The 23,222-nt window shown below is 49.1% G+C and overlaps 1 protein-coding gene across 1 annotated transcript in view; it reads right to left on the bottom strand.

Annotated features, from left to right (window-relative positions):
• Positions 1-23,222, bottom strand: part of BRI3BP (BRI3 binding protein) — a 40,012-nt gene that overhangs the window by 7,122 nt on the left and 9,668 nt on the right. Inside the window, exon 2 of the mRNA XM_004054144.5 lies at positions 11,443-11,545. Within this exon, the coding sequence (XP_004054192.3) occupies positions 11,443-11,545 (103 nt within the window). The remainder of the gene's footprint in view (positions 1-11,442; positions 11,546-23,222) is intronic.

The following is a 23,222-nucleotide window of genomic DNA, read 5'->3' as shown; positions in this document are numbered from 1 at the left end:
CCCAGTCTCAGGTTTTTTGGGTTGTTTGTGTTTTTGAGGTTGGAGTGCAGTGGCACAATCTTGGCTCGTTGCAACCTCTGCAAACCAGGTTCAAGTAATTCTCCTGCCTCAGTCTCCCAAGTAGCTGGGATTATAGGCACATGCCACCACACCCAGCTGATTTTTGTATTTTTAGTAGAGATGAGGTTTCACCATGTTGGCCAGGCTGGTCTTGAACTAGTGTCCTCAAGTGATCCACCTCCTCAGCCTCCCAAAGTGCTGGGATTACAAGTGTGAGCCACTGTGCCTGGCCTCGGGTATGTTTTTATAGCAGTGTGAAAATAGACTAATACAGACCCAATCTCTAGAGAACACAAATTTTAAAAAAATTAGACAGGTGTGGTAGCACACACCTGTAGTCCCAGCTACTCAGGAGGCTGAGGTGGGAGGATCACTTGAGGCTGGGAGGTAGAGGCTGCAGTGAGCCATAATGTGCCACTGCACTCCAGCCTGTGTGACAAAGTAAGACTTTGTCTCAAAAAACAACTTTCACCTTTTACTAAAACACCTCTGGAAGTGGGGCATAGCCTGCAAATTGTCCTTCAATTTCCATAGTAACAAATGCCCACCTTCAGGCTGGGCACACAACTACCTAGGATTAAAGCATTTTCTAGCCTCTCTTGCAGCTACGTAACTAAGCTTTGGCCATGTTTTCCCTAAAAGTAGCAGGAATGTGTCCTTTACCTCTTCTGCCTGCTAGAACATGGATACAATGGCTAGAACTGGAGCAGCCATTTTGGAACATGAGGTCAGGGAAGGCACTCATGGAGGAACAATAAAATGGAAGGTGCTTTGGTCCAGACCACCATATGCATCAGAGCCATCAAACCCGCCTCACCACCTCCCTGAGAACTTTCATATAAGAGGGAAATAGGTGTCCATCTTGGTTAAGCCAATGTTATGTTGGATTTCTGTTTCAGCCAAACCTGATCCTAACTGGTACCCACACACGAAGTTCCATCTCAAGAATGCAGTGGAATGTAAGAGTAGCATCTTCTGTGTGCCTGACTTGAAGAAATTCAAACAAAAAAGTTAAAAGAACAGAATATTCCTTTTGAAACCAACTAGACTGAACAATTATTAAAAATTCTGAATGTTGCATTCTCCATTTACATACTTTTTAGATTAACCCATTTGAAAGATGTACACATCATACTTCATCATACATCTAAGAATAAAGACGTCATTCACCTCAAAACCATGATACTATCATCATTCTAAGAATATTAACAATTCCAGGCTGGGCGCAGTGGCTCATGCTAGCATTTGGGAGGCCAAGGTGGGTGGATCACCTGAGATCAGGAGTTTGAGACCAGCCTGGCCAACATGGCGAAACCCCATCTCTACTAAAAACACAAAAATTAGCTGGGTGTGATGGCGCACACCTGTAATCCAAGCTACTTGGGAGGCTGAGGCACGAGAATCGCTTGAACCCAGGGAGGCAGAGGTTGCAGTGTGCCGATGGCACCACTGCACTCCAACCTGAGACACAGTGAGGCTCTGTATCAAAAAAAATAAATAAATAAAATAAATAATAAATTAACAATTCCATATAACATCACTTGAATTTCTCAGTTATCCAGAAATAGCCGTTTCCTCCCAACCCTCACCAGGACCCAGCGACAGTTCACGTTCAGCATTTGCTATCACTTTAGTCTCCATTAATTGAAAAGAGACCCATGACATTTTAGAAACACTGAAATTCTGAAGTCTAATTTTTCCAGGATGGTTTTCTTGCAGGAGGTCCCACATGCTGCAATTGTTTGTTTCCTGACAGTGTTGTTTAATGAGTTCAAGGAGAGTTATATCCTAAGCCTTCTCACACAAGCAGTTCTCAAACTTGTGTGATTCCTCCGGGAATCCCCTGGAGGGCTTAGGACAGGTTGCTGGGCCCCACCCCCAGGACATCTGATTCAGTAGGTCCTGGGTGGGCCCAAGAATCTGTGGCTTTTTTTTTTTTTTTTTTTTAGACAGGGTCTTTTTCTGTCACCCAGGCTGGAGTGTGATGGTGTGATCTCGGCTCACTGCAGCCTTGACCTTTTGGGCTCAAGCGATCCTCCCACCTCAGACTCCCGAGTAGCTAGGACTATAGGCACGCGCCACCACAGCTGGCTAATTTTTGTATTTTTCTGTAGAGACAGTGAAGTGGTTTGGTTCTGTGTTCTCACCCAAATCTAATTTCAAATTGTAATCCCCACGTGTCTGGGGAGGGACCTGGTAGGAGGTGATTGGATCGTGGGGGTGGTTTCCTCCATGCTATTCTCATGAAAGTGAGTGAGTCTCACGAGATCTGATGGTTTAAAAGTGTTTGGCAGTTTACCCCTCACTCTTGCTTCCTCTCTCCTGCCACCATGTAAGACGTGCCTTGCTTCCCCTTTGCCTTCCGCCATGATTACAAGTTTCCTGAGGCCTCCCCAGCCATGTGGAACTGTGAGTCAATTAAATCTCTTTTATTTATAAATTACACAGCCTCAGGTAGTTCCTTATAGCAGTGTGGAAACCAGCGAATACAGATAGGATCTCGCTATGTTGCCCAGGCTGGTCTCGAACTCCTGAGCTCAAGCAGCCTGCCTGCCTTGGCTTCCCTAAGTGCTGGGATTATAGGTGTGAGGCACCACACCCAGCCAAAGAGGACCAAAGTGTGACACAACGATCTGGAGCGGGCAAGCGCAAATCCAGAGCAGGCCTGAGATGGGAAGCCTCAACCCTGGAGCTCCTCCGGTCAATAACGACACCTACGGCGTGAACGTCTCATAGTTCCCCAAAATGATCAAACTCCGCACAGCTGGCCAGTGTCTAGAGTCCAACCTGTAAACAGCAGCCATCTCTGGGACTAAAGGCTTGGGGTCACCAGGACTCCCCAGAAGCCAGAGTGTGTTTGCTACACTGTGCCTTCCTGAGGCATCGTGAGCATTTTGACTAAATGTGGTTGACTTGGGAGCTGACTTTCACACCTGTCCCCTGCAGACTGGAGGCTAAACCAGTGTTTCCCAAATCTCTCAGTCTCAAGACCGTTTGCACTCTTCTGTATTATTGAAGCATCCCCAGAGCTTTTGTTTATGTGGGTTCTACCTAACTGATATATTTTCCATAGCAGAAAATTAGGTAGTTTTTAATTAGTTGTTAATTATCTTTTAAATTTTATTTATTATTTATTTATTTATTTGAGACAGAGTCTTGCTCTGTAGCCCAGGCTAGGCTTCAGTAGCATGATCTTAGCTCATTGCAACCTCTACCTCCTGGGCTCAAGCGATCCTCTCACCTCAGCCTCCCAAGTAGCTGAGACGACAAGCATGCACCACCAAGCTAATGTTTTGATTTTTTGTAGATACAGGGTCTCACTGTGTTGCCAAGGATGGTCTCAAACTCCTGGGCTTAAGCAATCCATCTGCCTCAACCTCCCAAAAGTGCTGGGATTACCAGATGAGCCACTGTGTCCAGCCATTGTTAATAATTTAAAAACATTGCTATCATTAACTCATTTTCAAATAACAACCCATTACAGATGCTAGGCTTTGAGTGTTTGTGTCCCCCACAAAATTCCTATGTTGAAATCCTAACCCCAAAAGTGATGGTCTTAGGAGGTGGGGTCCTGGGGAGGTGATCAGGTCGTGGGGGTGGAGCCCCCATGAATGGGTTTAGTGCCCTTATAAAGAGGTCCCAGAGAACTGCCTTGTTCCTTCACGTGAGACACAGTGAGGCATCGTCTACAAGAAAGGGCTCTCCCCACAGCCTGCATCTGCCAGTGCCTTCATTTTGGACTGCCTGCCTCCAAACTGTGTGAAATGAAAATGTCTGTTAGGCCAGGCACGGTGGCTCATGCCTGTAATCCCAGCTCACTGGGAGGCCAAGGTGGGCAGATCATCTGAAGTCAGGAGTTCGAGACCAGCCTGACCAATATGGCGAAACCTCGTCTCTATTAAAAAAAATACAAAATTAGCCGGGCATAGTGGTGCATGCCTGTAATCCCAGCTACTCAGGAGGCTGAGGCAGGAGAATCACTGGAACCCGGGAGGCTGAGGTTGCGCCACTGCACTCCAGCCTGGGCAACAGAGAGAGACTCCATCTCAAAAAAAAAAAAAAAGTCTGTTGTTGATAAGCCACACAGTCTATGGAATTTTGTTATAGCAGCCTGAACTGACCAAGACAATAGGTTAACATAAAATATTTTCCACAAAAAGCAACTGTTTCTAAAGCAGAACAAACCACTCTGAAAACAGTGGCAGTGCTTTGAATGTTTGTCAGTCTCTTTCCTATCTAGCTATTTAGAGGAGACCTGGCCCCCAAATCTGGTTTTGAATTCAGAGGAACAGAACACCAGCCACAAATGTGAGCCATGTTTGTCACTGAAAATTTTCAAGTACTCACAGCAAAAAAGGCAAAAAAAAAAAAAAAAAAAAGGTGGAATTAACGTTAATAAGATATTTTGTTTAATCCAATCTATCTAAAATGTCATCATCTTAACGTGGCATCAATATATATGGAAGTATTAAAGTACGTACTGAATCCCTGACCTCAGAGACATGTTACTGGAGAAGAGAGGAACTCACAGTCACCCCTCCTAACCAAAAGGGTCTCAGGGACCTCCTGGGGTTCCTCTGAGCATACTTTGAGAAGCATCATGTCATCAAGGGGCCAAGATAGTGATCAGCCAGGAAAGATGCCCAGAGACGAGAACGCCACCCCTGCCTTCCACCCCTCGGTGACTTCAGTGAAAGCTGTCCTTTAATCCAAGGAAGGGTGGTCCAAAGCAACGTCACTCCCTGAGGCCCTGAAAATCCTAAAGAAAACGCGAGTGGCCCTGCACGTTCTGACAGCAAAGGGGCACCGTCTGACTTCCCTAGCGCTGCCATGGCCAAGTAGCTAAAAAGGAGTAGAAGGCCGGGCGCAGTGGCTCATGTCTGTAATCCCAACACTTTGGGAGGCCAACGCAGGTGGATCACCTGAGATCAGGAGTTCGAGACCAGCCTGGCCAACATGGTGAAATCCCGTCTCTACTGAAAATATAAAAATTAGCCAGGCGTGGTGGTGGGTGCCTGTAATTCCAGCTACTCAGGAGGCTGAGGCAGGAGAATCGCTTGAACCCAGGAGGCGGAGGTTGCAGTGAGCCAAGATTGCAGCATTGCTCTCCAACCTGGGCAACAGAGCAACACTCTGTCTCAAAAAAACAAAAACAAAAACAAAAACAGAATTAGCCAGATTTGGTGGCATGTGCCTGTAATCTCAGCCACTCGGGAGGCTGAGGTACTAGAATTGCTTGAACTCAGGAGGCGGAGGCTGCAGTGAGCCGAGATAGCGCCACTGCACTTCAGCCTGGGCAACAGGGCGAGACTCCATCTCAAGAAAAGAAAAAAAAAAAAAAAAAGAACAGAAGTTTATTCTCTCAGTTTGTTTGGAGGCTGGAAGTCTGTGAACAACGTGTCAGCAGGGCTGGCTTCAGAGGCTCGAGGGTGAATCTGCCCGGGCCTCTCCTAGTGTCTGCGGGTTGCTGGTGATCCTTGGCGCTCCGTGACTGCCAGACACACTCCTCTCCCTTACTCTGCCTTCACGTGGCCTTCTCCCTACGTGTGTCTGTGTCTAAATTTCCCCTTCGTATAAGGACACCGGTCACATTGGATTTGGGACTCACCCTACTCCAGTATGACCTCATCTTAACAAATGACACCCACAATGACCCCATCTCCAAATAGCATCCCATTCTGAGGCTCTGGGGGTTAGGACTTCAACAGATAAAACAGATGAATACGGGGGGACACAATTCAACTCCTAACAGGCACTGTTCAAGCAAAGTGAATGTTTTGGTGGCCGACTTGTTCCTCAGCGTGTGTCGGGTTTACACCTGCACACCTGTCAAGCCCTGATGGCTGCAGCAGGGGAAGCTGGCTCTGGGTGCAGCTGGCCAGCCGCCCCTCAGTGTGGAGAAGTGAGATTGGCAGGTCCCAGAACTGCACAGTGATGTACATTTTGAAGGAGGGCCCCTTTGTAAGCCCCTGAGTGTTTACTGAATACTGACCATGTGCTGGGCGCCATCCCACCACCCTACACACACAGTCATCCAGTCCTCGTGACTCGCTGATAGGGTAAACAGCACTTTCCACACAAGGACTCCTTGCCCAGGGTCCCACAGCTAGGACAGGGCAGAGCTGGGATTTGGAACCAGGGGATCCAGTTTCCAGAGCCACACAACCCCTGCCCTGTGCCGATGTATCACTGAAGCACGATTCCTATTTTCCCCAGTTTACTGGAAACTTTGTTGAAGTGGCCTCAGCAGCTTCAGAGGGGTAAGCAACACGATGAAGACATGAGCCTTAAATCCATCCTTCTAAGCCATCCTTCCAACTCCTGGACACATGCTCTGTGCCAGCAGATCTAGAATGGGGACAAAGGCTGTGCCATCTATCGTGTGCTGAGCCCTTGAAATGTGACAAGTCAGAACTGATGTGCGCTCTAAGTGTCAAATAGAGACTGTCTCAAAGGCCGTAGTTACCCAAAAAAATGTGAGACACCTGATAATTTTCTATTAATTATAAGTTGCTTTTAATATATTGGGTTAACTAAAATATCTTATTAAAATTAATTTCACCTGGGCATGGTGGCACATGCCTGTAATCCCAGCACTCTGGGAGGCCAAGGCAGGCAGATCACTGGAGCTCAGGAGTTCGAGACCACCCTGGGCAACATGGCAAAACCCCATCTCTATAAAAAATACAAACACTAGGCGGGGCACGGTGGCTCACGCCTGTAATCCTAGCACTTTGGGAGGCCGAGGCAGGTGGATCATGAGGTCAGGAGTTCGAGAATACCCTGGCCAAGATGGTGAAACCCCATCTTTACTAAAAAAAAATACAAAAATTAGCCAGGCATGGTGGCAGGTGCCTGTAATCCCAGCTACTCGGGAGACTGAGGCACGAGAATTGCTTGAACCCAGGAGGTGGAGGTTGCAGTGGTGAGACGAGATCGGCCACTGCATTCTAGCCTGGGCGACAGAGCAATACTCGGTCTCAGAAAAAAAAAAAAATAATAATAATACAAACATTAGCCAGATGTGGTGGTGCACACTTGTGGTCCCAGCTAGTTGGGAAGCTGAGGTGGGAGGATCACCTGAGTGAGCCTGGGTTGGTGGAGGTTGCAGTGAGCTGGGATTGCACCACTGCACTCCAGCCTGGGCAACAGAGCAAGACTCTGTCTCAAAAAAAAAAAAAAAAAAAAAATGCTGGGCGCAGTGGCTCATGCCCATAATCCCAGCACTTTGGGAGGCTGAGGCGGGCGGATCACGAGGTCAGGAGCTCAAGACCAGCCTGGCCAACATAGTGAAACCCTGTCTCTACTAAAAATACAGAAAAATTAGCTGGGTGTGGTGGTGCATGCCTGTAATCCCAGCTACTTGGCAGGCTGGGGCAGGAGAATCACTTGAACCCAGGAGGCAGAGGTTGCAGTGAGCCGAGATAGTGCCATTGCACTTCAGCTTGGGCAATAGAGTGAGACTTCGTCCCTCCCGCCCCCCACTCCCCACCCCCTCCCCCCCCCAAAAAAAAAGGAAGAAAAATTAATTTCACCATTTGTTTTTACTCTTTTGACATGGTTACTAGAAAACTTCACATCACCTAGGGGGCTCATATTTTTTTGCTATTAGACCATTCGGGGCTACAGAGTTCCCATTTTAACCAGACTCCAAAAAAAAAAACACTGAAGAAAGAAATTATAGAATTGTGCTCACAGAAACCTTTTTTACCAGAATATCCAACGTTGGTGTATGGCTTCCTGTAAAGCATTTTGCACTCAAACTTCTACGCATAAGACACGAATTCCAAAGGCCTTCGGATGCCTTGAAGCTTACGCATCAAACAGAACTAGAAAAGCTTCGACACGGAAGCAAGCTCGTTTCGCCTCCGGAACGCGCCAGCTGCTCCCCTGATGAATGCAGGCATTCAGGGCTCGTGGATCCGCTGCCGATGCCTCTATTCTGGGCTTCTTCCATATGATTAGGAGGCTGTTCCTACTCTGTAGTTTTTCATTCCAAGCTGCGTGCGATTTTCTGCAATCAGGTTTGTTTCTCCAGGGTTCAATGGGTGGCGACGAAAACATAGAGAGTTTGACAATCTGGGCAGGTGGTGGATACGGAAGCTAAGAGGATTGCACGTGGTGGCTGCATCTGGGGGAGGGTGCGTTAACTCTGCCAAGTCCCTGGAGGGGCCATGAGTGGCCCCGGGGGGCTGCCAGGTGCACAGTGTCCTCTGGCTATGCTGACGCCTCTGATTCTTTGTCTGAGCAGTGAGGTGACTGAGTTGGCCTAAGGCCTCTTAAAGGTTGAACTCAATGAATTAAGGCTGGAGACGTTTCTGAATGGCCTGGGGTGTCAACAGGTATGAACCAGTGTGCCCATCATGGCCAGTGGACCCCACTCCCCCATCTCTGGGTGTCAAGGACCGATGGGCGGTACTGAGAGATTCCGCATGTAACAGGGCTATGGTATAATGGTTTCCCGTGACTGCCGCAACAAACCACTACAAACTGGGTGGTTTACAACAGAAATTCATCCACTTGCAGTTCTGGAGGCTGGAAGTCTGCAATCAAGGTCTTGGTGGGGCCACACTCCCTCTGAAAGTTCAAGGGAGGATCCTTCCTCGCCTCTTCCAGCTTCTGGTGGTCCCAGTGTTCCTTGGCTTGTGGCTCCGTCCCTCCAGTCCCTGTTTCTCATTTCGCATGGCCGTCTTCTCCCTATGTTTCTTGGTGTTTCTGTGTCCAAATTCCCCACTTCATATAAGGACAGCAATCATTACACTGAGGGTCCACCCTAATCCAAGACGATCTCATTTAACTTTATCACATCTGCAGACCCCACTCCCAAACAAGGGCTCACTCACACGTCCAGGATTAGGACTGGAACACATATTCTTGGGGAGCACATTTCAGCCCACATGACTGGCTAAGCAGTGGGACCCACAGCCCTCCTGCTCTTATTAACCAAGGGTGGGCTGGGTGTGGTGGCTCATGCCTATAATCTCAGCACTTTGGGAGGCTGAAACAGTAGAATGGTTTGAGCCCAAGAGTTTGAGACCAGCCTGGGCAACATGGTAAGACCCTGTCTCTACAGAAAATTCAAAAATTAGCCAGGCGTGGTAGCATGGGCCTGTGGTCCCAGCTACTTGGGAGGCTGAGGTGGGAGGATCACGAGCCCAGGAAGTGGAGGCTGTAGTGAGCCGTGATTGAGCCACTGCACTCCAGCCTGGGCAACAGAGTGAGATCCTAAACAAAAACAAACAAAAAGGGCCTCTTTGTGCCAGGTGCAGAGCTGGGGCCAGAGTGCAGCCCGGAGACACCAGGCCTAGGCTGTTGACACAAATGATGTGGTTTATGACAACACCTGCGTTCCCTCTGGGAGTCTAGAATTTTGACACGTGTCAAGCAGAGGGTGACTACATGACCAGCCCCCAGTAAAAAGCCTGGGCAGGGAGTCCTTGGTGGGCACCCTCTGCTGGGGGAATTAAGTGTGTCCCGTGTGACTCCACAGGGAGAGGACTCTGAAGCTTGAGCCTGGCCTGCCCGGGAATTCGCGCACCTTTTCCCTTTGCTGATGGTGTTTGCGTCCTTCCGTCACAATAAATCACGGCTGTGAGGACAACTATATGCTGAGTCCTGCCAGTGCTCCTAGGGAACCGGCGAGCCTGTAGATGGTCTTAGGAACCCTGCCACATGCAGCAACTGCAGACCTTCCCGTGAGACAGGTGGCAGCTGGGACCAGGGACCAGGGCGGTGGGGCTGGAAAGAGCCCAGCTGGGGAATTTCCTCTGGAAAGGCCCAGGGGAAGAGTGGCCTCCACCTTGTGGACGGAAGGAAAGCAGTGGAGCAGGGGCAGCTAGGAGATCCCTGCTTACCTGGCACACCATGGGGCACGGTAGAGAAAACGGGAAGGTTACTTCATCCTGAGAGCATGGGATGCCTCTGAAGCTCTTAAGGCGGTAAGGGACAAGGTCTCCTCTGGGTATAAAAGCTGTACACCCTGGGCACTCTGCCCGGGTTAGCTCCTGTCACCCCCTGATGGAATGCAGGTGGAGGTGGGGCACAGCCACCTGGGAAGGGGAGTGTAAGGCTGGGAGTAGCACAGGCTGCAGGACTGGATTAGGAGTGCCCAGCTCAGTTACCATGACCGTTGCTGCCTTGCCATCCGCCAAGACCAGTATCAGTGCCCTCTCCCACATGTAGAAAGGGAGGGGCCATGCCCTACCAATGTTCTCTTCCTGGTTATAAACGTGTGACTAGCACTGCACTATCAAACTGCACTACCCTCCTCCCCTAGCCCACAAAACCAGGGGCCAGCTCCCCTGGCAATTCTTGCCCCGTGCGGTGGGTATGGTGGACGGGCTGGTGCAGCATCAGGTGACACCTGCTCCCAGGCTGCCTTCCTGGATGGCAGAAGCTGGAGAGCTAAGAACCGCATTAGCCTGCCTCCCTCGCAGCTAGGGACTGGACAGAAAGTAAGTTCCACCTGGCAGTTCCCCCATACACACACGACTTTGGCAATTAAGTGAAGTGTTGCAGCCGATATGCATGGTTCCAGAAATGGCAAGGGTCCCTGCACCCACATGCAAAGTCTATTGTTGTGGTGGCAGCAGTGGCCTCCTGGTCCTCAAATTATACTACAGTTGTGTGACTTCGAACTCAACGGTTTCAACAGCTGCAACCCTGGACAGCCAGTTCGGCAGTGTCTGAGGCCATGCGTCTCTTCCTCAGCCTTTCTGATGGTTCTGTGAGTGTCTCTGTCTCATGAAATCCCCTTCTGCCTAAATAACTAGTCATTTCTTGCACGGATGCCAGTAAGCCAGAGCACTATACCTCTGGTCCATGTGTTTTGCCTAGGGACACACAAATTGGCACTACCCAGTCGCACCGTATCCTAAGTGGCATCTGGGAAATCTCAGCTTTGATGGGCCATTTGTTTTTTATTTTTATGATTATTTGAGAGGAGTCTTGCTCTGTCGTCCAGTCTGGAGTACAGTGGCACGATCATAGCTCACTGCAGCCTCGAATTCCTCATCTCAGGCAATCCTCCTGCCTCAGCCTCCCAAGTGGATGGAGACTACAGGTGCACACCACCGCACCCAGCAATTTTTTTGTACTTTTTTTTGTAGAGATGGGATCTCACCATGTTGCCCAGGCTGGTCTTGAATTCTTGGGTTCAAGCAACCCTCCCACCTTGGTCTCCCAAAGTGCTGGGATTACAGGCATGAGCCACCATGCCTGGCCTATATATGAGACTATTAAAATAAAAAATGTTCACTCATATCCTCACTGACCAGCCCTCCGCAACCTTCTCATGCATTACTCACTGTGAGTACCAGTTCCACACTATGAGAACCACCAAAATAGAATGACACCTTACGTGAATGCCACCCCCACACCTACCGTCAAGTCCAAGAACATCCAAGAGCTCGGTCCAGACCTTCCACAGTGTCTCCACAAACATATCCACTCCCAGCACGAATCTCTCGGTCAGCCTGGCCAAGAACTGCAGAAACAAGAAAACGGTCATCACCCAATCACTGTTTTCCTCCATCAGTCAAGCAGTGAACCGGGGAGCTTGGGAGTTTATACCTGGGAAGGGAAAAATAGTGAGCCCATGATGAATACCACACACGTGGACTACTGGCCCAGGGGATTGACTTGAACTGGGTACTGATCACAGCCTAACTGAGAAAAACTGGTGAAAACGACCCCTTCCTTGTAAGGGCTGAACAAGGCACCTATGGAGGCTGGGACTCTGCAGGGCCGCGTTACGCCGCTTGCCATCGCTCCTGCTGTCTTTCATGCTTCCTCTTGGGTCAGGGTCTCTGCCTTCCTCTGCCTGATTTCTCTAAAGAGACAGGGTCTCACTGTTGACCAGGCTGGGGTGCAGTGGTGCAATGATAGCTCACTGCACCCTCAAACTCCCGGGCTCAAGCAATCCTGCCTTAGCTTCCCAAGTAGCTAGGGCTACAGGTGCAGCCACCACACCAGGCTTTATTATTATTTTGTAGAGATGGGCTCTTGCTATGTTGTCCAGGCTGGTCTCAAACTCTAAGCCTCAAGCAGTCCTCCTGCCTGGCCCTCCCAAAGTCCTGGGATTATAGGTGTGAAACACTGCACCGCACCCTGCGGGTTTCTCATTTTTAAAGAGTGGAAGTTTCTGCTCCGAGGAAGCTGGTAATGATACAGCCCCATGCTCTATCCAACTCTAAGGACCCTGAGCCTCTGAGGTCTTTATTTGCCCTCCAGGTGACACATGGCTAAAGAAACATGAATACAAGGTACAGCCTCATTTTAACTTTTTTTTTAAAAAATAAGTGATATTGTATACATGTAGCCTAAAACTCAAGCCTACCAACAGGTATTCAGTGGAGACTAAGCCTTCCCTCTCATTTCCTGGCAACTCGAATCCCCCTCCGGAGGAACCCTTCCTTAGACGTGCCAGGTGAATAATGGCACGGACATATTCTTTCTGCAATGGCAGCACAGGTGTACAGCTGAGCTGCTTTGTTCATGCAACACTCTATCTTGGAGATACTCACACTCAGACCACACAGAGCTGCCTCATCCTTTTTAAACATGGTACACCTGGAGCCAGGCCCATACTCATGGATACCTACACGGTTTCCAGCCTTTGCTATTACAGGGGAAAAAACAGCAAGCCCATGATGAATGCCACAAGTGGTCTACTGGCCCAGGGGATTAACTTGAACTTGATACTAATTGATGACAGCCCAACAACTGAGCAAAACTGAGTAAAACACGCCCCTTCCCTTGTAAGGGCTGACCAAGGTATCTATGGGGGCTGGGACTCTGCAGGGCTGCATCACGCAGAGTGCTGCCATAATAGAACCCACCTACACGGGCCACTCGGCTCACGTCTGAAGGGTAAATGCCTCCGTGAACTGGCTACAGCTTGCTTTTTTTTTTTTTTTTTTTTTTTTTAAGACAGGGTCTCGCTCTGTCACTCAGGCTGGAGTGCAGTGGTATGATCTCGGCTCACTGCAGCCTCCACCTCCCAAGTTCAAGCAATCCTCCCACCTCAGCCTCCCGAGTAGCTGGTACTACAGGCACGCACCACCACACTCAGGTAATTTTCATATTTTTAGTAGAGACGGGGTTTCACCATGTTGGCCAGGCTGGTCTTGAACTCCTGACCTCAGGTGATCTGCCCACCTCGGCCTCCCAAAGTGCTGGGATTATAGGCGTGAGTCACCACACCCGGGCAGCTACAGTATTTTATGTTTTAATTTTATTTTATTTTATTTGGAGTCTCGCTTTGTCGCCAGGCTGGAGTGCAAGTGGCACCATCTCGGCTCACTGCAACCTCCTCCTCCCAGGTTCAAGTGATTCTCCTGCCTCAGCCTCTCGAGTAGCTGCGACTACAGGCATGCACCACCATGCCCAGCTAATTTTGTATTTTCAGTAGAGATGGGGTTTCTCCTTGGTCATCCTGACCAAGGCCAGGATGGTCTCGATCTCTTGACCTTGTGATCCACCCATCTCAGCTTCCCAAAGTGCTGGGATTACAGGCATGAGCCACCATGCCCGGCCGGCTACAGCATTTTAAACTGGATATCCTGACTGGATGGTTCCTACAGGACAGAAGAGATAAGAGCAGGGCTGAATCAGGGACCAGGAGAGTAGAAAATGCCAGTAACCTCACAGGTAGTACTGTGGCTGAGAAAGCAGAAGCCAGGCTGTCGACTGCCTGGGTTCAAACCCCAGCTCTGCCTCTTACTAGCTGGGTGTCCATGAGCATATTATATATATTCATAAGCTCTCTGGGGCTGCAGGGTTTCCACTAACAATGGAGATAACAGTACCTACTTCATCTGGTTATTGCGAGCTTTACATGGGATATTCACGTGAAATGCTTTGAGCACATGGTAAGTGTTCAAGACTCCTGTTGACATCCACATCCAATATTCTTCTTCTTTTTTTTTTTTTTTTGAGACAGGGTCTCACTCTGTCACCCAGGCTGGAGTGCACTGGTGCAATCTCGACTCAAGGCAACCTTCGCCTCCTGGGTTCAAGAGATTCTCCCGCTTCAGCCTCCTGAGTAGCTGGAATTACAGGCGCCTGCCACCATACCCGGCTAATTTTTGTATTTTTAGTAGAGATGGGGTTTCACCATGCTGGCCAGGCTGGTCTCGAACTGCTGACCTCAAGTGATCCGCCTGCCTAGGCGTCCCAAAGTGCTGGGACTATAATCATGAGCCACCATGCCCGGCCGATGTCCAATATTCTAACAGAAGCATTGACTCCACGATGTCCTGTGAGGTACACCAACATTTCAGCCCTAAAAAACAGTATAGAGGCTGGGCATGGTGGCTCACACCTATAATCCCAGCACTTTGGGAGGCTGAGGTGGGAGGACTGCTTTAGCCCAGGAGTTTGAGACCAGCCTGGGCAACAAAATGAGACCCCCCCCATCTCTAATTTACCTTAAGAAAACATTTTAGGCTGTGCGTGGTGGCTCACGCCTGTAATCTCAGCACTTTGGGAAGCCGAGGCGAGTAGATCACCTGAGGCCAGGAGTTCAAGACCAGCCTGGCCAACATGGCGAAACCTTGTCTCTACTAAAAACACAAAAATTAGCTGGGCGTGGTGGTGCATGCCTGTAATCCCAGCTACTTGGGAGGCTGAGGCAGGAGAATTGCTTGAACCTGGGAGGCAGAGGTTGCAATGAGCCAAGATCATGCCATTGCACTCCAGCCTGGGTGATAGAGGGAGACAGCATCTCAAAAAAAAAAAAAAAAAAAAAAAAAAAGATGGCTGGGTGCAGTGGCCCACACCTGTAATCCCAGCACTTTGGAGGCCGAGGCAGGTGGATCACCTGAGGTCAGGAGTTTGAGACCAGCCTGACTAACATGCTGAAACCCCATCTCTACTAAAAATACAAAAAAAATTAGCCGAGTGTAGTGTTGTGTGCCTGTAATTCCAACTACTTGGGAGACTGAGGCAGGAGAATCGCTTGAACCTGGGAGGTGGAGGTTACAGTGAGTCAAGATCACGCCATTGCACTCCAACCTGGGCAACAGAGCGAGACTCTGTCTCAAAAAAAAAAAAAAAAATTTTCATAGGAGTGTGAACCCTATTGTGAACTGCATGTGAGGGATCTAGGTTACATGTTCCTTGTGAGATCCTAATGCCTGATGATCTGTCACTGTCCGTGTCACCCCCAGATGGAACAGATGCAACTGTCTAGTTGCAGGAAAACAAGCTCAGTGCTCCCACTGATTCTACATTATGGTGAGTTGTATAATTATTTCATTCTATATTACAATGTAATGAAATAATAAAGTACACAATAAACGTAATGTGCCTGAATCATCCCGAAACCATCCCCCGACCCAGTCCGTGGAAAAACTGTCTTCCACAAAACCGGTCCCTGCTGCCAAAAAGGTTGAGGACCGCTGCATTAGAAAGAAGAGGAGGGTGGCCAGGCGTGGTGGCTCACACCTGTAATCCCAGCACTTGGGAGGCCGAGGCGGGCAGATCACAAGGTCAAGAGATCGAGACCATCCTGGCTAACACGGTGAAACCCCGTCTCTACTAAAAATACAAAAAATTAGCCAGGCGTGGTGGTGGGCGCCTGTAGTCCCAGCTACTCCGGAGGCTGAAGAAGGAGAATGGTGTGAACCCGGGAGGCGGAGCTTGCAGTGAGCTGAGATCGCGCCACTGCACTCCAGCCTGGGTGACAGAGCGAGAATCTGTCTCAAAAAAATTAAAAAAAAAAAAAATAAAGAAAGAAGAGGAGGGTGACTGCCCCTCCCTTGGGTGGGGGTAGGCGGCGGGATCTGGGAGGAGGGCCTGCAGAAGACCAGCATGAATCAGAACCACACCCATGAAGAGGTCTTCCAGAGATTCCACGTCACGGTACACATCCCAGCTCAGTGGTTCTCAGAGTGTGGTGGTGCCCGGACTAGCAGCAGCAGCATCACCCAGGAGCTTGCCAGAAATGCAGACTCTCGGGGCCCCACCCAGATCCACTGCCTCAGACTCTCCAGGGATGGAGCCCAGCAATCTGTTTCCACAGCCCTCCTGGTGATGCTGAGGCACACTCCAGGTTGAGGACCTTGATTGCGGGAGGCAGTTGCACATGTGCCTTCAGAGCGCCACTGCACTAAAAAGCTGCAGGCAGGCCAGACACACGTGGACAATGGAAGAGACGCGTAAGACAGTGATCTGCTTATAGAATGGAGTCCAACTCCACAGCAACAAAAACAAACGATGGACATATCCAGCAACATCGAGAAATAACAGAAAATAATAATAATGAGTAAATAAATAGATTACAGAATGTACGCTCTTTTTTTTTTTTTTGGAGACAGGGTCTTGCTCTGTTGCCCAGCCTGGAGTACAGTGGGGGTGATTACGGCTCACTGCAGTCTCAAACTCCTGGGTTCAAGCAATCCTCCCACCTCAGCCTCCCATGTAGCTGAGACCACAGGCAGCTGCTACATGCCCAGCTCTTCTTGTCACATTTTTTTTTCCTGAGACAGAGTCTTGCTTTGTCACCTGGGCTACAGTGCATTAGCGCTATCTCGGCTCACTGCAACCTCCCCATCCCAGGTTCAAGCAATTCTCTTGCCCTAGCCTCCTGAGTAACTGGAATTACAGACACATGCCACCAAGCCTGGCTAGTTTTTGTAAAATAGTAGAGACAGGGTTTTCCCATGTTGGCCAGGCTGGTTTCGAACTTCTAACCTCAGGTGATCCGCCTGCTTCAGCCTCCCAAAGCGCTGGGATTACAGGTGTGATCCACCACGCTCAACCTACAATTATTTAAAGTATGTGTGACTTGTACATGTTTGTCAATATATAACAATTTTTGGGGGGGAGACGGGGGGAGACAGAGTCTCACTCTGTCACCCAGGCTAGAGTACAGTGGTGCAACCTCGGCTCACTGCAACCTCTGCCTTGTGGATTCAAGCAATTCTCCTGCCTCAGCCTCCTAAGTAGCTGGGATTACAGGCATGTGCCACCATACCCAGCTAATTTTTATATTTTTAGTAGAGACAGGGTTTTGTCATGTTGGCCAAGCTGATCTCAAACTCCTGACCTCAGATGATCCACCCACCTTGACCTCCCAAAGTGCTGGGATTACAGGTGTGACCCACCGCGCCCAGATAATATATAGCAATTTCTATAATTTGTTCAAATGGAGGGAAAAAGAAAGGTTTTTGTGAGAAAAGAGTAGCAGGCCTTTAAAATGCCACCAAGTGCCCAGGAAAGGGTGCGTGGAAGCAATTATTCTGGGAGGAAGAGACTTTCCTGCTCACACTGTTGAACCTCTCTGTGCCTCAGTTTTCTCCGCTGTGGGAGAAATGGGACTGAGAGGATTCAAGAGCAGAACCTGTAAAGACCTCGGCGCGGCGCCCAGCACACAGCAGGTGCCCAGCGTGTCGGAGCGGCTGAGGTGGTTCTTGTCAGATTCATGGGTTGCAGGGTGGCAACCTGGAACTCCCTGCAAGCTGAGCAGTCACCTCCCATGTAACACAAGCTGACAGGCAGGTGCTCTGAAAACTGCCATGCCTGAGAAGCTGGCGTGCCTGAGGAGCTCCCAGCAGTGCTAAGAAAGGTGTAGGTCAGAGGTTCTTTCTCACGGTGGAAAGAACGGCACCTTTCCCCTCCTGAAAACTGGCCCCGGGCAGGAGAGGGTGAATTCGGGGAGGATCCCATCTCTTGCCGTTGAACCATTTGGCTGGAGAATTTGCTGTTCCCTGTGGGGCTGGGTCTGCCTGCTCTGGTGTGTGACACCCTGACCCACTTTGTGTGGATGGAGACACAGGAGCCCTAAGGGGAATAATATGGGCTGAACTGTGTCCCCCAAAAGGCTTATGTGGAAGCCCTAAACCCCAGGACCTCAGAATGGGACTGTATTTGGAGACAGGGTCTTTACAGAGGTGATTAAGCTGAAATGAGATATTTAGGGTGGGCCCTAATCGGATGTGACTGGTGTCCTTATGCAAGTAGGAGAGTAGGACCCCGATGAACAGAGGAAAGACCACTCGAAGACACAGGGAGAGGGTGGCCATCTGCAAGCCAAGACGAGGGGCCTCAGGAGAAAGCAACCCTGGCACCTCGAGCTCAGATTTCCAGCCTCCAGAATGGGAGAAAATGTACGTCCGCTGTTTAGGCGACTGGGCTGCAGTGCACACAAACACAGGAGCTTACAGCGAAGCCCAAAGCCTGGAGGCAGTTCCAGCAGAAATCCGGTGAAAATGCAAGCCTGAATCGTATCGGGCCTCTAGATCTTTTTTTTTTTTTTTAAACAGTCTTGCTCTGTCACCCAGGCTGAAGTGCAGTGGCGCGATCTCGGCTCACTGCAACCTCCGCTCCCCACCCCACGGGTTCAAGCAATTCTCATGCTTCAGCCTCCCGAGTAGCTGGGATTACAGGCGTAAGCCACCATGTCTGGCTAATTTTTTGTATTTTTAGTAGAGATGGGGTTTCAACCATGTTGGCCAAACTGGTCTTGAATTCCTGACCTCAAGTGATCTGCCCGCCTCGGCCTCCCAAAGTGCTGGGATTACAGGCATGAGCCACCATCCCTGGCCAGGCCTCTAGATCTAACCACTGGTTCTTGGGGATCTGGGAAATGGGACACAGGGAAACACCACCATGAGGATGCACCTGGCCAGATGCAGATGGTGGAGATGCTATGGGGTGAGACCCAGTTTCTCCACAGAATAAGATGGCATCCAAGAAAAAGCATGAGGTGGGGGCATTAAAATTAAAAGTGACTTAAATCATGATGATTTGCTGTACCCTGGATGTGATGGGATGAAAATGGTCCTTAACTCTGTGTCTTCCTCCCCAAAACCCATCGCCCAGTCTCATTATGAGAAAAACATCAGACAAATTCCAATTGGGAGCATCCTACAAAATCCCTGACCGGCTGGGCGCTGTGGCTCACACCTGTAATCCCAGCATTTTGGGAGGCCATGGCAGGCAGATCACTTGAGTTCAGGAGTTCAAGACCAGCCTGGCCAACATGGTGAAACCTCTTGACTCTACTAAAAACACAAAACTTAGCCGGGTGTGATGGCATGCAACTGTGGTCCCAGTTACTCAGGAGGCTGAGGCAGGAGAATTGCTTGAATCTGGGAGGCAGAGGTTGCAGTGAGCAGAGATCACACCACTTCACTCCAGCCTGGGTGACAGAGGGAGATTTGAAAAGAAAAGAAAAGAAAAGAAAAAGGCCTGATCAATGCTCCTGAAAACTGTCAAGGTCATCAAAAACAAGTAGAGCCTGAGAAACTCCCAGCCGAGAGGACCTCGGGAGACCTGAGGACCAAATATCGGGTGGGATCCCAGATGGGATCCTGGGACAGAAAAGGGTGGCAGGAAAAACTACAGAAGTCTGAATAAAGTACAGACTTCAGCAAATAATTGATGTACCAATATTGGTTCATTAATAGAACATGAATATACAACGTTAATAATGGGCGAAACGGGGTGAGGGGTATATGGCAACTCCCCGTATTATCTTCACAATTTTTCTATAACTCTAAAAGAACAGACTATTTTTTAAACTCAACTTATAAAAAGAATAAAGTTAATTTTTTTAAAAAAAGGCTTGGGGCCAGGCATGGTGGCTAACGCCTGTAATCCCAACACTTCGGGAGGCCAAGGCCAGAGGATCTTTTGAGTCTGGGAGTTAGAGACCGGCCTGGGCAACATGGCAAGACACCGTCTCTACAAAAAATTAAAAAATTAACTGGGCATGGTGGCATGTACCTGTGGTTCCAGCTACTTGGGAGAAGGCTGGGGGATCATCGAACCCAGGAGGTTGAGGCTGCAAGTGAGCTGTGTTCGTGCCACTGCACTCCAGTCTGGGTGACAAAGCAAGACCTTGTCTCAAAAAAATTTTAAAAAAATTTCAAAATTTAAAAAAGAGACTTAAAAGACACTTCATGTGTAGACTTTGTTTAGATACAAATTCAAACAAAAAGTTTTGTAAAGACATTTTGGGCCAGGGAAATCAGAAAATGGACCTGCATTAGACGTTAAGGAATTGTTATAAGCTGTGATGATGGTATTGTGTTTTGTGTGTGTGTGTGTGTGTGTGTGTGTGTGTTTTGAGATGGAGTCTTGCTCTGTCGCCCAAGCTGGAGTGCAGTGGTGCCATCTTGGTTCACTGCAACCTCCGCCTCCTGGGCTCAAGCAATTCTCCTGCCTCAGCCTCCTGAGTAGCTGGGATTATAGGTGAGCGCCACCACGCCCAGCTAATTTTTATATTTTTAGTAGAGATGGGGTTTCACCATGTTGGCCAGGCTAGTCTCAAACTCCTGACCTCTAGTGACCCACCCGCCTCGGCCTCCCAAAGTGCTGGGATTACAGGCATGAGCCACCATGCCCGGCCGGTATTGTGGTTTTGATTTTCACAAAATTTTTATTGTTAAAGATGCTAACTGAAATATGCAAAGGTGAACTAATGTATTGGATTAGCTTTAAAATATTATTCCAGGCACCCCCAAAAAAATTTAGGAAGGAAAGAAGTAACCAGAATGGCAGAAAGTTGCTACATGGGAAGACCTGGGTGAACAAGGGTTCACTCTACTCTATCTACCTTTGGTTATGTTGGACAATTTTCAGAATGGAAAGTTGAAATAAGGGGACCAGGTGAGCAAACTGTGGATGCCTGAGGACTCAGACAAACAAGGCCCAGCCATCGCCTCCGTGGGAGGGAACAAGATTGCTTCAAGCCTGGGATTTCATCAGCCCTCTTCTTGCAGCAGTCAGGCGGGGGACATCCAACACCCGGGGACATCCAACACCGGGGTTGGGTGACAATGGCCTTCCTGCATCCTAATCTCGCTTTACCTCCATCACCCTCAGGCACATGCAAACAGGTCCTATGGAAAATCAGGCCATGAGGGCAAAGGCATCTTGATAAGCAAGCCAGGGAGAGGGGACGGGAGATTCTGCCATTCAGAGGTTTCCCAAGCATCTGAAGAACACACAGAAATGCAAAAGCCAGATGAACGGAAAATGCTGGAACATAACATACAAAACCACGTATGAACCACAGAGGGGAAAGGGCACCCCCAGCGCAGTGGGCCTGCCCAGCCTCAACCCAGAGATCAAATTCAGCGTCAACCAACGAGAATGCGACGGCACAGACAGACACCACGAGCCCCGATATGGTACTGCCTCCGCAAGGACACATGATGCCTTCTGCAGAATTCTTGCCATGAAAGCTAAGCCTGAGCCTAACCCGGAGGAAATAATCAGATAATACACACTGTGGGACACTTCAAAAGACAGTTCTGGGCCAGGCTCACGCCTGTAATCCCAGCACTTTGGGAGGCCAAGGTGAGCGGATCACGAGGTCAGGAGATCAAGACCATCCTGGCTAACACAGTGAAACCCTGTCTCTACTAAAAATACAAAAAATTAGCTGGGCGTGGTGGCAGGTGCCTGTAGTCCCAGCTACTCGGGAGGCTGAGGCAGGAGAATGGCGTGAACCCGGGAGGCGGAGGTTGCAGTGAGCAGAGATTGGGCCACTGCACTCCAGCCTGGCAACAGAGCGAGACTCTGTCTCAGAAAAAAAAAAAAAAAAAACCAGTTCTGGACTGTCAAAACCACAGCAATACTACTTCACGTCTGCCAAGATGGCTAGAATTAAAAAAGTAGACCATAGCAAGTCCTGACGAGGATGTGGGGAAACCAGGCCCCTCCTACCTTGCTGGTAGGCAGGTAAAACGGTACATCTGCCTTGGAAAAGGGTGACGGTTCCCCAAAGTGTTAAACAAAAAGTTCTTGTATGACCCAGCAACTGGACTCCTAGGTATGCACCGCAAAATACTGGAAACAATGCCCACACAAGTATTTGCACATGGATGTTCATAGCAGCATCCATTCACAATACACAAAAAGTGACACAAACCGAAATGTGCATCAATTGATGATCAGGTAAATAAAAAGCCATAAAGAGGAATAAAGTATTGATCCTGCAGTATGGATGAACCTTGAAAACATGAGGCTAAGTGAAAGAAGCCAGACACAAAAGGCCAGACTGTACAGGACTCCACTCCTACGAAAAGCCCACAGTAGGCTCAGAAATAGAGACAGAAAGCAGATTAGCAGTTGCTTAAGGCTGGGAGTTGGGGCAAAGGAAAAAAGTAGTGACTGCTAATGGGTACAGAGTTTCTTTTTGGGGTAATGCAAATGTTCTAAAACTGACTGTAGTGACAGCTGTACAGCGCTGTGAATATACTAAAAACCGCTGAGCTTTCAATGAATAAACTGTATGGTATATGAATTATAGCTCAAAAAAAAAAAGACATTTAGTCTGTACTCTTCAAAAATGTCAATGCTGTAAAAGTCCCTTACTGGGCCAGGCGCAGTGGCTCACGCCTATAATCCCAGCAGTTTGGGAGGCCAAGGCGGGAGGATCGCATGAGCCCAGGAGTCAAGAGACCAGCCTGGGCAACACAGGGATTTCGAGGAGAAATCGTGTCTCTACGAAAAATACAATAAATAAATAAATAAATAAGTAGGCATGGTGGCACACGCTTGTAATCCCAGCTACTCAGGAGGTTAAGGTGGGAGGATCGCTTGAACCCAGGAGGCAGAGGTTGCACTGAGCCGAGACTGCACCACTGCACTCCATTCTGGGCTACAGAGTGAGAGCCTGTCTAAAAAAAAAAATTCATAATTGGGGCCGGGTGCGGTGGCTCACGCCTGTAATCCCAGCACTTTGGGAGGCCGAGCCGGGCAGATCACGAGGTCAGGAGATCGAGACCATCCTGGCTAACACGGTGAAACCCCATCTCTACTAAAAATACAAAAAAATTAGCCAGGCGTGGTGGCGGGCGCCCATGGTCCCAGCTATTTGGGAGGCTGAGGCAGGAGAATGGCGTGAACACGGGAGGTGGAGCTTGCAGTGGGCCGAGATCATGCCACTGCACTCCAGCCTGGGTGACAGAGCAAGACTCTGTCTCAGAAAAAAAAAAAAAAAAAAAATTCATAATTAAGTCCCTTCCTCCACCAAAAGTGAGGAAACTCTGACAGACTAGAGACATGAACACCAAATGCATGAGCAGTCCTTGACTGGGTGTTGGATTTTTTATGAGCTATAAAGACAATTTGAATATGGACTATCTGTTACAAAATACTGTACTATATTTAAGTTTCTTGGCTGAGACAATGGTATTGTGGTTCTG

Source organism: Gorilla gorilla, chromosome 10 (genome assembly GCF_029281585.2).
Source record: "Gorilla gorilla gorilla isolate KB3781 chromosome 10, NHGRI_mGorGor1-v2.1_pri, whole genome shotgun sequence".
Classification (NCBI taxonomy): Eukaryota; Metazoa; Chordata; class Mammalia; order Primates; family Hominidae; genus Gorilla; species Gorilla gorilla.
This window is presented reverse-complemented; position numbering and strand designations above follow the sequence as displayed.